Source organism: Ictalurus punctatus, chromosome 12, assembly GCF_001660625.3.
Source record: "Ictalurus punctatus breed USDA103 chromosome 12, Coco_2.0, whole genome shotgun sequence".
NCBI classification, from domain to species: domain Eukaryota; kingdom Metazoa; phylum Chordata; class Actinopteri; order Siluriformes; family Ictaluridae; genus Ictalurus; species Ictalurus punctatus.
The window spans coordinates 4,237,605-4,251,210 of record NC_030427.2 but is presented as its reverse complement, the minus strand read 5'-3'; the positions used below and the strand labels follow the sequence as shown (position 1 = coordinate 4,251,210).

General features: G+C 39.0%; 2 protein-coding genes across 2 annotated transcripts in view; one reads left to right on the top strand and one right to left on the bottom strand.

Annotated features, from left to right (window-relative positions):
- Positions 1 to 13,606, bottom strand: part of atg3 (autophagy related 3) — a gene marked incomplete in the record, with an annotated part of 729,311 nt that overhangs the window by 344,173 nt on the left and 371,532 nt on the right.
- LOC108273281 (ER membrane protein complex subunit 7) lies at positions 2,468 to 3,175 on the top strand. The gene has a single exon (XM_047158965.2). It carries the CDS (start codon positions 2,539 to 2,541, stop codon positions 3,160 to 3,162), a length of 624 nt encoding a protein of 207 aa, XP_047014921.1. The 5' UTR covers positions 2,468 to 2,538; the 3' UTR covers positions 3,163 to 3,175.

The window sequence follows — 13,606 nt, the reverse complement described above, 5'->3', positions numbered from 1 at the left end:
TGGGGCGCCAATACTTTTTAGAGCCGGACTTGTACGGAGGCAATTCTTTTAGAGCAATCCGTGTAGGGCGCCAATTCTTTCACAACTCAATGCAAGTCTATGGGAAATTTTCTGAATTTGAGCTTCTGTACCGGGAATGCCGACATTCCGATCGCTTACGAAAGTCATAGCACACCTCTCCTCAATAGGCCGATCAATTTGACACCTCACCCGTCGATCTCCGACAAATGGTGCGGGACTAGTTACGCGCCGAAAAAAAAAGTGGGAGAAGAAGAATAATTATAATTATAAGCACCACTAATAAGCACCACTGATAAGCACCACTAATAATAATAATAATAATAATAATAATAATAAGTATGCAAGAGAACAATAGTAGTGCTTTTCAAGCACCACTAATAATAAGTATAAAGAATTAGCAATAGTAGTGCTTTTCACACTACTAATAATAACTAGAACGGTACATTTCCTGAAGAAAATGTGAGTGGTGCTTGCCGTGGCAAAATTCGGATTGGGCGCCAATACTTTTGAGAGCCAGCCGCTAAGGGCGCCAATACTTTTGAGAGCCGGCCGCTTGGGCAGTACAGTGGTAACAACAGATATGTAGCAAAGAAGGAATGATCAGCAGAACATCCACAGTACATTGTAGAAATGATCTCTGCACCCACTTCACTAGCTCCTAAATTTGCAAGGCTGTTAAAGGAAAGCCACAAGATAAAGTTTACTATCTTAAAACTTGAAATAAGTATTAATCATTATAATAACTGATCTTGTTCTTTGCTTTGTATGGATGTGGAGAGGGAAACCTGTATGACCTTCGGTGAGGGGACATCAAGCTTTTTGGGACGCATCATCATTGTGAACGAAGAGAACAGTGGATTCCAGACATCGCTTAAAGAAGATGCTAAGGATGAATATTACCACTGTAATACAGAAGGGAGAATCTTTAACTCTCTTTATAAATCCATCTCTTACTCTAACTATAGTTTATTTTTCACTGGACCAGTCCCCCTATTTTTGTGTTCTGTACTTTACTTTATCGTTCCGCCAAGGTTTCATGATTTCAGAAATTAATGCAAAATCAATCAAACTTTGCGATATTTGAAGGAGCTTGCAATTTTTGAAAATGACCACAGATTTGTGCCAATACACATCATGTGATGTCATCACGACACTCATTCAACCCTCTTCGATTCATGTGCATCGAACATGAGTACAGATAAAAAAAAGTCTCATTTAACGACAAACATCACTTGAAAGATTAAAGTGTTAAACAATTAGGTGCAATCGCAGTTTTGCCAGTTTAATTAATTTTCCTCGAAAAAAAAACAGCACAAAAAACTTTGCAAGTTGCATCACAAATTCTGAAACAAAGCTACAGCAAGCATTTTGGCTGCAACAATCACAAAAACACTTCACGAAATCCTGTATGAACTCGATTATTTCTTAAGAACTATATGAATATTTAAATTATGACACTGCAGGTGGAGAAACATCAGACTCTGTGGACTAACCGAATGAAGAATTCCAGATTAAATTTATAAAAGAGGAAGAAGCTGAAGACAAAGACTACCTCTGTACGACAACAGGTTTCACACAAACCAGACATTTAAAATAATTAATTACAGACGCTAAGGACATCTAGTGCCCCAGTTAGCATAAAGAGATAAACCTAAGCAGTAAACGTGCAATGCTTTGTTACTTATTAAATCATTTTATAATAAAACCACAGGGGACAAAGTGAAGAAACAAAATGTAACTTTTTTACACAAATCTGGTTCTTGCACAGTAATTAAATAAACATGTACATCATATGAAGATACGTCTGTTTCATACATCCAGTTAAATTTTACTTGTACAGTGTTTTAATCATTTCTCTGTTGTATGCTCAGGTTTGAGATTTGCAGATCTCCATCCATCCATTCATCCATCTTCTACCGCTTACTCCTTTTCAGGGTCACGGGGAACCTGGAGCCTATCCCAGGCAGCATCGGGCACAAGGCAGGGTATTTGCAGATCTTTCTTCATCAATAAGTGAGCATCATGCTCCACCAATCTTCATCCCCGATACTCCTGTTCTTATCGGGGTTTGGGACCGAACAAAACAAACTCTTCCACCATTTCTGGAAATTCAGAAGTCTGAAATTCCAGATGCAGGTGTGTGAGCGTTTAATATGGGGGGAACGGTTCCAGTAGTTGTGCACATTGGGCCATATGAGGGAGAGCTGGTGAACCGAGAGGTAGCCATGAACAGCGGTTACTCCTGGGTGGTAATTATGTGTCTTAACTACTGTAAACATTCTCTTGTGTTTTCCACAGGAGCAGCTATTGTTCATTCATTTATCTTCAATAACAGAGTTTTTTTTCACAGTTTTTGTCTCTGTCTGCATCCAAAACCATAACTTATCAGTTTATTTATAACTTATCAGTGAAGTAGCAGTCTAGACTGAACGCTTACTGCCGAACAATCCAGCTGATTCCAGGGTCACTGCTATCTACTGAACGTTCAAACAACGCGTTCATCATGTAACCGGCGCAATGCAGCATCTTAAAAGAATATTGGACGTGTATATTGTTTTACAGTCCGCGTTTGTGCTGTCGTGCTGTTTCACCGAGTCGGAGCCCGGGCCTGGTGCGGTGAATGGAGACCGCCTCAAGATCGAGGGCCGTGTGGTTGTCTCGGGTGTGAAAGCGCAGGACTGGGTCTCTTCAGCCCGGGTCCTGGTAGAGGGAGGCGAGTATATCGGATTTCTCAGGACCAATGAGAGTTTCGCTGTGCATGATGTTCCATCTGGATCGTACGTAGTTGAAATCATATCTCCATCTTACAAACTCAAGCCAGCCCGAGTGGACATCACCTCTAAAGGGAAAATGAGAGCCCGCTTGGTGAACTACATCAAGACCTCGGTGGTCTCGAAGGTAATCCGACAGCCGTACCCCCTCCACATGAGAGCCAGTGGACCTCATTCGTACTTCATGAAGCGAGAGACATGGGAGTGGACTGATCTCCTCATGAATCCGATGGTCATGATGATGGTCCTTCCTTTACTAATCATCGTTCTGGAACGAGAAATCTTGCAAGGCCAAGAACCACTGGGTTACCCTGGTGTTGGTGTCCTTGGCCTTGGACATCCACTGGAGTGGGACGTGGTCAGTCACTAGGACGAAGTGCCGGCCAGCCAGGTAGTACTGTAGTTCCTCGATGGCCCATTTAATGGCTAGGGCCTCTCTCTCCACGGCCGCATATCTCCTCTCAGCTGGGGATAGCTTTCGGCTAATGTAGAGGACCGGGTGCTCCTCCCCGTCGAAGGTCTGTGAGAGGACCGCGCCCAGCCCAGTCTGTGCATGGTGAACGGGAGGGCGAAGTCTGGGATACGTAGCACAGGGCTGCTGGTGAGGGCTTCTTTTAGGGCCTGGAATGCTCGCTCGGCGTCTGTAGACCATTTCACCCAATCCGGCTGGCCTTTCTTTGTGAGGTCTGAGAGGGGAGAGGCTCTGGAGGACAAGTTAGGCACAAACCTACGGTAGTACCCCGCCAACCCCAAGAAGACACGTACCTGTTTTTTTGATGTCGGCCGAGGATAACCCTTTATGGCTTAAATTTTCTTCGCCTGGGGCTTGAGCAAGCCGCGGCCAATATGGTACCCAAGATACTGTGCCTCGGTCAGCCCCAAGTGACACTTTTTGGGGTTGGCGGTCAGCCCGGCTTTCCGGAGCTCCTTCAGGACTTCCTCCAGGTGGAACTGGTGGTCCGACCAGGTGGAGGAGTGAATGACCACATCATCTAGGTAGGCAGCTGCGAAGACACGATGGGGTCGCAGGACAATGTCCATTAGCCGCTGGAATGTCGGGGGCACTCCGTGCAGCCCAAAGGGGAGGACTCGGTATTGCCAGTGGCCGTCCGCCATGTTGAAGGCCGTCTTTGGTCTCGCCTCTGGGCCACGTCCAGACGTCCAGGAGTCCTCGAGGCTGCTGCCCAACGAGGAGCTCAAAAGGGGGCACTCCCGGATGGTGAAGAAGACGTAGGGCAGGAGGAGGAGTTTAGCAGTTTCTAGAGCACATTTTGAGGTGACCAAAAGTCCACCTTCATAAATCATGATATAAATAATTTTAAATGTAAAAAAATATATATATGTAAACATTGTTATAATAATATAATAATTTTTAAAATGCATTACACATAGTTGATATATACTTAATATAAAATAAATAAATGATATGTAAACACTTTTATAATAATATAATAATACCAATTACATTACATATAGTAGATATATACTAACATGTATAATGAAGATATATCTACTATATATACTTTCACTTCAAGGTGTACTGCTTCATGTAGTGACTTAATTTTAAACTCAGTGACATTTACAGCAGTGACTAGTACTATCTGTTGGTCTGTACTTAGGATTTAAAAAGGTAAGAAATCCAATTGCACAACTGTCCACCATACATAATACAAAAATATATACATTCTATATAAACAATATCATAATATAAAATACAAAAAAAATATATCAACAATATTATAATAATATGATAATATAGACAATGTGTATCATTGCATATAGTAACTGTTAATTTTAAAGACATGTTTATAGTGTTTAATCACATTTACATCAGCTACTACTCTGTTGGTCTGCACTTATGATTTAAAGAGGTAAGAGATGCAATACCAAAATTTTCCTCAAGATGGCATTCCAGTCTGCAGGCCTTTAGGTTTGGAGTGTAACAATGAATTCTGAACAATTACCCCCGATAAGCTGTATGGCCTTCAGGCCTCAATAAGAGCTTAAGGAATTTTTGCCTACTTTAACTGCGAAATATTATATATATATATTATATATAATATATATATATATATATATATATATATATATATATATATATATATATATATATATATAAAAAATATATATATATATATATATATATATATATATATATATATATATATATATATATATATATATATAAAAAATATATATATATATATATATATATATATATATATATATTTTTTTTATATATATATATATATATATATATATATATATATATATATATATAAAAAAAATATATATATATATATATATATATATATATATATATATATATATATATAATATATATATATATATATATATATATATATTATATATATAATATATATATATATATATTATATATATATATATATATATATAATATAATATATATATATATATATAATATATATATATATATATATATATTATATTATATATATATATATTATATTATATATATATATATATATATATATATATATATATATAATATATATATATAATATTATATATTATATATATATATATATATATTATATAAAATATATATATTATATATATATAATATATATAATGTATATATATTATATATATATAATATATTTTCTGGATTACTCTAAAATGTTTGACATTTTTATTTAATTTGGAGAATTTTTTTTATTTTTTATTATGGTGTTCAAAGAAAATTTTTTTATAGGAAAGGGTTTAGACCGCCTTTGGTTATAAATGTGAAATGTGTATAAATACTCCTCTGTAAATAAAATGTGTGTGCATGAGTGTATAAATAACATTTATAACAAGAATTTAAGTTTACCTGTAAAGATGTGCAGTATAAATAAACTTTATTAATGATTTTGTTTGGGCATTCCTTGTTGACTTATTATCTGTCTGTTTTGACTTAATGAGCAATATAAATAAACTTGCTTTGCCCTGCATTCTGACCAGTTCCGCCGTAACGGAACAAAACACAATAGTGCAGCTAGTGATGCTTTAGCAGATCAATTCGGCAATTGCGACCAAATGGTAAAACTGAATATAAACATTGGAAATGACCAAATCACCTGTTCGAAACATACTAACAAGATATAAACACATATACGAATTAGCAATATTCTTATTCCAGTGTGCGTCGCTAATTACGGAACGTGCAGGAAACAATAATCAAACATTAGTTCCTAGGACAGACTTTCTGATATTAACATATGAAGGCACCAATGATAAAAACAATCAGAGTCACATTGTGACTCTTATTATCAAACAAGTTATTATATATCTGTATCACAGAGAGCACCTCATCCCTTATCTCACCTAGCCAGACCCATTCCCCGCACAGGGACTAAATCTATTGTTCTCCATAATGTACAAGTTGTCAAAAAGTTTAATGAATTCTTTAAATAGCTGATCTATGAAAATATACTCTGGCGGAAGTCAGGATGAAATTTAAAAAATGGCAAAATTATTCATCTCATCTGATTATAGTTGGCCGAATTCGCTGGTCTGTGCTCTGTGTGCACAAGGCAGGATGTCAGAGAGAATAAATGCTGGTTGAAATAGGATGAAGAATTTGTTGTTTACTCTCACCTATACAAGTTCTCGGTCTTGTTTCATACACAAGTCCTTCTGTCACCTACCCACCCCCATCCCCCACTCTTTTGTCTTCCTTAATGGCCCTCTGCTGCTGTTGATGGCACAGGCACAGACCCAGAAGATACAGAGTTTCAAGTTTGAATTTGAGTTAAATGACCTGAGTCAAAAAGATTGTGAGTAACAATGCTTATGTGTCTGCTTAATAGCCAACCTAAACCAGTACAAGTGAACACTAAAAAAAACAAAAACAATTTTTAGTAATACTGTTTTTAGTCTACACACAATTGGGCTTTTCAAATATTTACATTATTCACAATATAGGGACTTGAACCCCTTTCGAATGATGTTGCTCATCTGATGCTGTGCTATGCTAGAAGAAAAACAGGTACCCTGCTTTAGCCTGTAGACTCTGCATCATGACTTTTCCCTGTGTAGGGATGTCACCCTTGGAAAAGGGTTGGGTTGCAACAACTCCTACAAAAGAGCAAAACAATATGCATCAGATGAAAAGAACAAAATCAACAGGTTTACAAACAGTGTTTTGTTTTTATTTTTTATGTTAGGTTGTAAGGTAAACTACAAATAGCAAAACCATAATTTAAGTAATGATAACTTCTCCCCTCATTACTCATAACAAAAATGTTTTTTTTTTACCTAGACCTTTCTCTCCACCAAAATCTTTGATGGCCAGGCCTTTCCACGTCTGCTGAGACACATTCCAACAGAGGCCCTCATCAGTCTCGATGACAAGTTTGGTGGGTGGTTTGCATGCCGCCAAAACGTCCGCTGGCTTTGGACAGTTGCTCTTCCACCCCTTCTTCACAATTGTGTATTTCACCCTGCTCTCTTGTGGTTTTCGGGTAAAGGATGCTAGAACGAACAATAAAATAACTTCAGTCACACACGTCACTTTTCGAAAGGAACAAATGATTTGAGCTTGTGGGTGGAGACCATAATTTTGCTCACTTGTCAAAGTAAATATTTATTCATCTTGGTAGTCAATGTGGTATTTATGAATCAGAGTACTTACGCAGCAGCAGTTCCATTCTTTTGGCCTTTTGGGAGGCACGCCACTTGTCATAGAAAACACGATTTCCCGGAAACCTTGCCTTTAACCTCTCCTGTTTGGTGGGTGCTTTGCTGTGTGCCGATGCTGGGAACGTCTTTAAAAAGTTTGAAAAGTCCAAAGACTTTGTGCCCGATGGACCGAAAAACCGGTCGGAGTCAGAGTTGTAAAATGAAAGAAGGTATGTGTTAACATATTAGAAATTAGGTGAACAACAAATACATGCAATTGTGATGTTTCATGTCTGTGTAAGATAAAGAACCCTACCCTGCCAAGGAATCCAGCAATGTAGCTGTGGCCGCTACAACTTGTGACGTTGGTGCTCTGCGCAGTTTGGCCACAGCCTGATTTTCAGCAATGTCCTTCCTGCATCTTCCTGATAGATCTGCTTTACTGAGTAATGGATGCCATTCTGTAAGTGAAGATACATTTTCATTAGTCTATTTGCAACTGTAGAAACTATTGACTGTAAAAATCCTCCCTTCTATGTACTTTTTAATTAAGGCCCTTTTAATGTGTACAAAGGCTTGGAAAAACTTTTAGCTGAATAAGCATTAAATTAAGTACCTTTTTTCTATTTCCAGTGAATTCAAAAGGAACTACCTTCTCTACCCTGTCTGCAAGAAGACCTGGGACTGCCTGTCTGTGCATCTGTGCAGAGTCTGCATGAAGACACGTGTCGGAGCAGCGATTGAAGCAGCAGTGGAGCGGGCAAAGGTGGAAATGCATGTGCTTCTGGCAACAGACAGGGTGTTTAATTACGGCCGCCTTTGTCAGATTTTGGGTGATGCTGACCCAATGAGCAGGTTGGTGGAAGATCTTTTCAGTCCTTTAAAAACTTCTGGTCTATTTCTGTCTGAAATGTATTTACAGGCAACCTAAACCTTGTTTTTTGTTTCTGAAAGTCTGATTGAGGAACTGGAGCATCGCTTTTTGGTGGTGACCGGTGTGCCCCCAGCACTACCTACTACCACTGCAAGGTCAGGGCCTTCCTCCTCCAGAGCCACACAGCCAACAGGGTTGGACAGCGAACAGTCAGAGAGCTCCTCTGTCAGCGGTGGCAAGAGCAGAGGTGAGAGCAGAGGCGAGACCTTTCAATGGTGAGAATCTTAATTTTAAAGCTTTACTGATTGTGTTTCTTTTGAATAATTGACTCAGACATATGCAGTTTTATAACCAAACACTTTTTCCTCAATGCAGTAACCCTGGTGTGCAGCAGACCAACCCGCCAAGAAAGCTGATGACAGAGAAGGGGCTTTACAAGAAGCACTCTACCGACCATGCATTGCTGAAGGTTTTTTTTTTTTCATTTTTGTGGAAAAACCTTCAAAATGAGAACCCTAAACCAGAGGTGAGGACTACCAAACAAAACAAAACAAACAAACACACTTTAGAGTTTATTAAAAGTTTGATATCCAAGAAAAATGTTTTCACACTGTAAAATAGTCATGATGACAAGGTCATCTAACGTGTACTTTTTTCAGGTTGAAAACGTTGCATGTTTTCTTTGTTACATGGACCCACTGGCACCATCCCTGGAATTTGTCAGGGACAGGGAGAAGACTCAGCACTTTTTCAGGGAGCTGACTGATGCGGGGCTTTCGAAGCAGACTCAACATAACTACATGAAAAATCTGAAAAGGTTGGTAGAATTTGGTGTTTTCTTTTTCGTATTAAAACTTGTGCACACAAGAACTTAATTGTGCTTGAATACGTGTACATACCTTTACTTGTACTTTCTATACAGATTCCTCACCTACCAGTCAATCAACACCAACCTGAGGCATGATGACATGGACCTCCATACAGACTGTAGGGAGTACTTGAGTACCTCGGACAACTGCAAGAAGCACAGAGCTGTAGTAAGAAAGTGATCAAGGAGGTTACCCAAAAAAGGTAAGTTTATTTTTTGCACCCATTCGACTGAATTACACCACATATATGTGAGCAATGTGACAAATAATATTATGATTTGTTAATATGTTTAATCTTTTTCATAGGCACTAGAGGTTGACAGAAGATGCAGAACTGACAACACATGACTGCACAGCTGTGCTCAGGGCCGCCAAAGGAGACTTCCTGGCCATCAATTAGAAGCTGCTCTCAGAGCAACAGTTGACCAACAACAAGTGCTTGGATTATATGTACTATCTCCTGGCACTGGTCATACTGAAGCACCTCCAACGCCCAGGTGTGGTGACGCACATGACTGTGAGTACGACTGTTTTTCTCTTTTTTTCTAAAATTTCATAGTGAATCATCTGATGTTTTTGCCATTACCAACATTAATCATCATGATATCCTTGTTTTGTGTAGGTTCGGGAGTGGCTGAGCAAGAAGACCACTACGTCGGAATATACAGTTGTGGGTGTTAAGGAGCACAAGACAAGTGCTCAACAAGTGGCCACATTTGCCCTTTCCCAGAAGGAGGATACTGTAAGTTGGAAATAATTTTCCTGTCAGAAACAGGATGCATTAATTTATGTTAATGTTATTAATGAATAAAAGTAATTACTTCATATTTTCAGTGATTTGAGCTGTACTACACATGTGTGGCCACAACTCCAGTCCTGCATCAGGAAGCGGAAGAAGGAAGATATGGAGGAGGCTGAAGAGAGATTCTTTATCTCATCCACGAGTGGAAGAATATACAATCCCTCCAATGAGGTAGCCCTCCATGGCCACAGCCCTCTGGATGTTCCAGGGGGAAAATAAACCCATCTATAGGCCCGCTGCGTGAAAGACAAGCGTGGGACTTTAAAAATATCCAAAGTCCCACATCGTGAGTCATACAGTGAGCTTAAAAAAATTCTAAAAGTCCCAGTTATACCAGGGGCCAACCCATGGGATAACTCTGTCCAATCTGACAGTTGTCCCATGGGTCCGAACATGATTTCGTTATCCCATGGGCCTGGAGCTTTGGCGGGGCGTCCTGACTTTAATAAGCCGGGGGGGTTAAGTGTGAGTGCCCCGGTATGGCCGGTGCGCCTGGTAATGGACCCACTGTGGGGTTGTGAATTTCCCCGGGTTAAGTGCACTATTTTCGTCTAAAAGTTTGGACTTCCATAAGGATTTCCCTGAGAAGCTGAGAACCATATGGGCTTTCAGCATTGGGCTTCCCCAGGGGAAGTGCACTATTTTCGGGCAAAATGCTGAAGCTCCAGAGAGATTTCCCTTGAACTGAGAACCATAAGTGATTCCCCAGGTGAAGTGAATGATTTTTGGACAAAATTACAAACTTCCAGAGACTTTTCCCTTGAATTGAGAACCATAAGGGCTTTCAGTATTAGGCTTCCCCAGGTGAAGTGCACTAATTCAGTGTAAATCTTTGGACTTCCATAGCAATTTCCCTTGAACTGAGAACCATGAGTCTTCCCCGTCTGTCTTTCCCCAGGTGAAGTGACTTTTTTCGGGGCAAAATGAGCGAGTTCCATCTGGATCTCCTCTGTTCTTATCATTTCAGGGACCTTTCCCCCTATTTTTCTGGGGCTTTTTCAGATTTTTTCTCCATTCTAAGTGGTCTATTAGTGGGCATGCATGTGCTATGAGTGGGCCTCTATTTTTCTTGGGCTTTTTCAGATTTTTCCTACATTCCAAGTGCTCCGTTTTATATTCATAAAATATAACGGATTTATTTATGTAGGCTATGCTACACATTTGCAAAAATATAATATATATTAAAATATAAATATTACATTCTAAAACAAAAAGAACTGTTTGACCACCGTTTTAAAGCATAAATTAAAATAACTATCAAAAATGATAAAGAAAAACAAAAGCACAGACTAAATGTTAACTGGTACAAAGAACACACACATTCACTTATCTGAATATAGTAAATGATTATAGTATGTGCAGTCAGTATCCAGTCAACTTACTTCATGTAGATTATTTTCCATTTATTCACCATCCAACAGAAGTATAATTCCTTTTGACAAACGTAAGTTCCACAAGCCTTGAAGTTTTACATCATTCGTAATAAAACAATAAATCAAGTGAAACGTCCACATGCCAAGCGGTTGAAAACTGTTTGTTTTTACTGACAGGCAGTCTTTGCAGTCTACCACCTCCTTTTAAACAGGACCCTACAGGTGTCATCTAGGTGCAGAGACCAGTTAGCAACACTAGAGGGAGGTATTAAGCTCAAAAGAATAACAAAGGGTAAATAGGTTCATCAGGTAAGCAATGACATACTCTGCTCTAATGAAAAAGGAAAAACAAGATGGCTCTAACATAGAAAATATATGACATGTAATACAATTGTAGTAATTCTATGTAGTAATTATATTACATATATACCTCCTTTACAGTTACTGCTCTCATAAATACAACATGTACAATATTAAACCTACATTTCAATGCTTTACAACTCTGGACAAAAATAATATTTTATCATTTATAATTCATTTAAAACCACTTTTTTCCTGGTGTATTGTACATCCTACATTTAAAACAATTTTTCTTAAAGATTTCAATTTGAACACTGGGAATGATGTCGAAAAACTTGCTTTTCAAATATATACAGAAAATAAAATGTGGCTGTTTATCCAGTTAATCTGAGAAATAATTAGATTATTAAAATAATCCCTGGTTGCAGCCCTAATAAAATTAACCATTCACATATATAAAACAACAGTCTGCTAAACAATTCATTACCTTGTCTACATGTGGGAAGAGGTTTGGTGGTGGGAGATGGACAGGTGGTCCTCACCCAAGATTCGGCCTGCATTTTCCACAGCTGGTGTACCCAGGGGTTGTGGTGAGCTGGCAGCAGAATGAAGGAGATCAGCTCAAAATCTGCTTTACAACATTAAAGCTTCGTTATATTTGAATTAATCCGTCTCAAGTGGTCCAATTGTCCCCATTTGAAGCTTGCCGAGACCCCCTAGTGGTCACCGGCCCCTGATTGAGATGGACACACACAAGCTAGTTTAGGGTGGGTGATATGATAATATATACCATGGTGACAATATAAAGTCTCTACCAATGAAGATTTTGCTATATTGTTTATAGTGTTTTATAAATATATCCATGGCACACAGGACTACATAAAGTTATTGACATGTTAGAACGATGCAAATGTAATAAAATGTAATATGTGTAACAGTACTTGTATGACACAGTTGAAGCGCTGTTTGTATGCTGCTGCGCAACTATCACGTCTGGTGCAGACATGGTATAAGGGAATAGAATGTGCAAAATATTTATACATGTACAAGGGGTGTAATGGTTCAAATTACTCACATTTTGGTCTGTATCGTAGATTTATAGGAACTGTTTCGGTACTGTTCAGTATGTGCTATGTTCAGAGAAAAGAAAAAAAAACTACTGTCAAATAAAAATAAAGTACAAATAATAAAACTACACACAGTAGTACAAATAGTCATCAAACACTCGTATCAAACATGTTTATGTTCATGACAGCAGAATCAGAAAAATTGTCATATATCAAGGAGGTAACTCTGGACTTCAGTTCCCATCAGCCACTACACTGCACTACATGTCACATGACCATCCGCACCTGGATTCACGTTTGTTAATGAGCACACTTGTGTATATATAGCCATTGTCTGCACTGTTTCTCTGTCTTTTGTTTGTCTTAGACCACTGTGTTCCATGTTTCTTGATCTTGTTAGTTTATGTTTAGTTTTGAAACAGTATTATGCCAAGTTGTCTTTGTTTTCTTGTTTGTTTAATAAACTATTTGAAATTCTGCGATTGCTTCCGAACTTATAACTTACTTTCAACTTACCTCCTATGGTCACGGAGGACTATGTCATGCCACACCAACAGGTGGAGGAGTCTGGGTAGTCTGTGGTCGGGGCTAGTACCATCTCCCCCCCCCCCCCCTCCCCGTTATGGATCTAGTTCGGCAAACGGAGTCAGCGGAGAACGAAAGTCAGCCTCCCTGCTTGTCTGAAGACGCTGCTCAGCTTTTCGGTTCAGCTGAGGATGCCGCTCAGTCACCTGGGTTGGCTGAAGACGTTGCTCCGTGTCTTGACATACCCAAGTACTCCCCTCTGTTCAACAACCCCGCACTCAACGCCGCTGTGCTTGCCAGTTCAGCTGAGGACGTCGCTCCGCCTTCCTGCTCGGCTGAGGTCGCCGCTCCGCCTTCCTG

Bases quoted from the DNA above. Each gene is read 5' to 3' on its own strand.
- LOC108273281 (XM_047158965.2), top strand. From the start codon at position 2,539: ATGCAGCATCTTAAAAGAATATTGGACGTGTATATTGTTTTACAGTCC.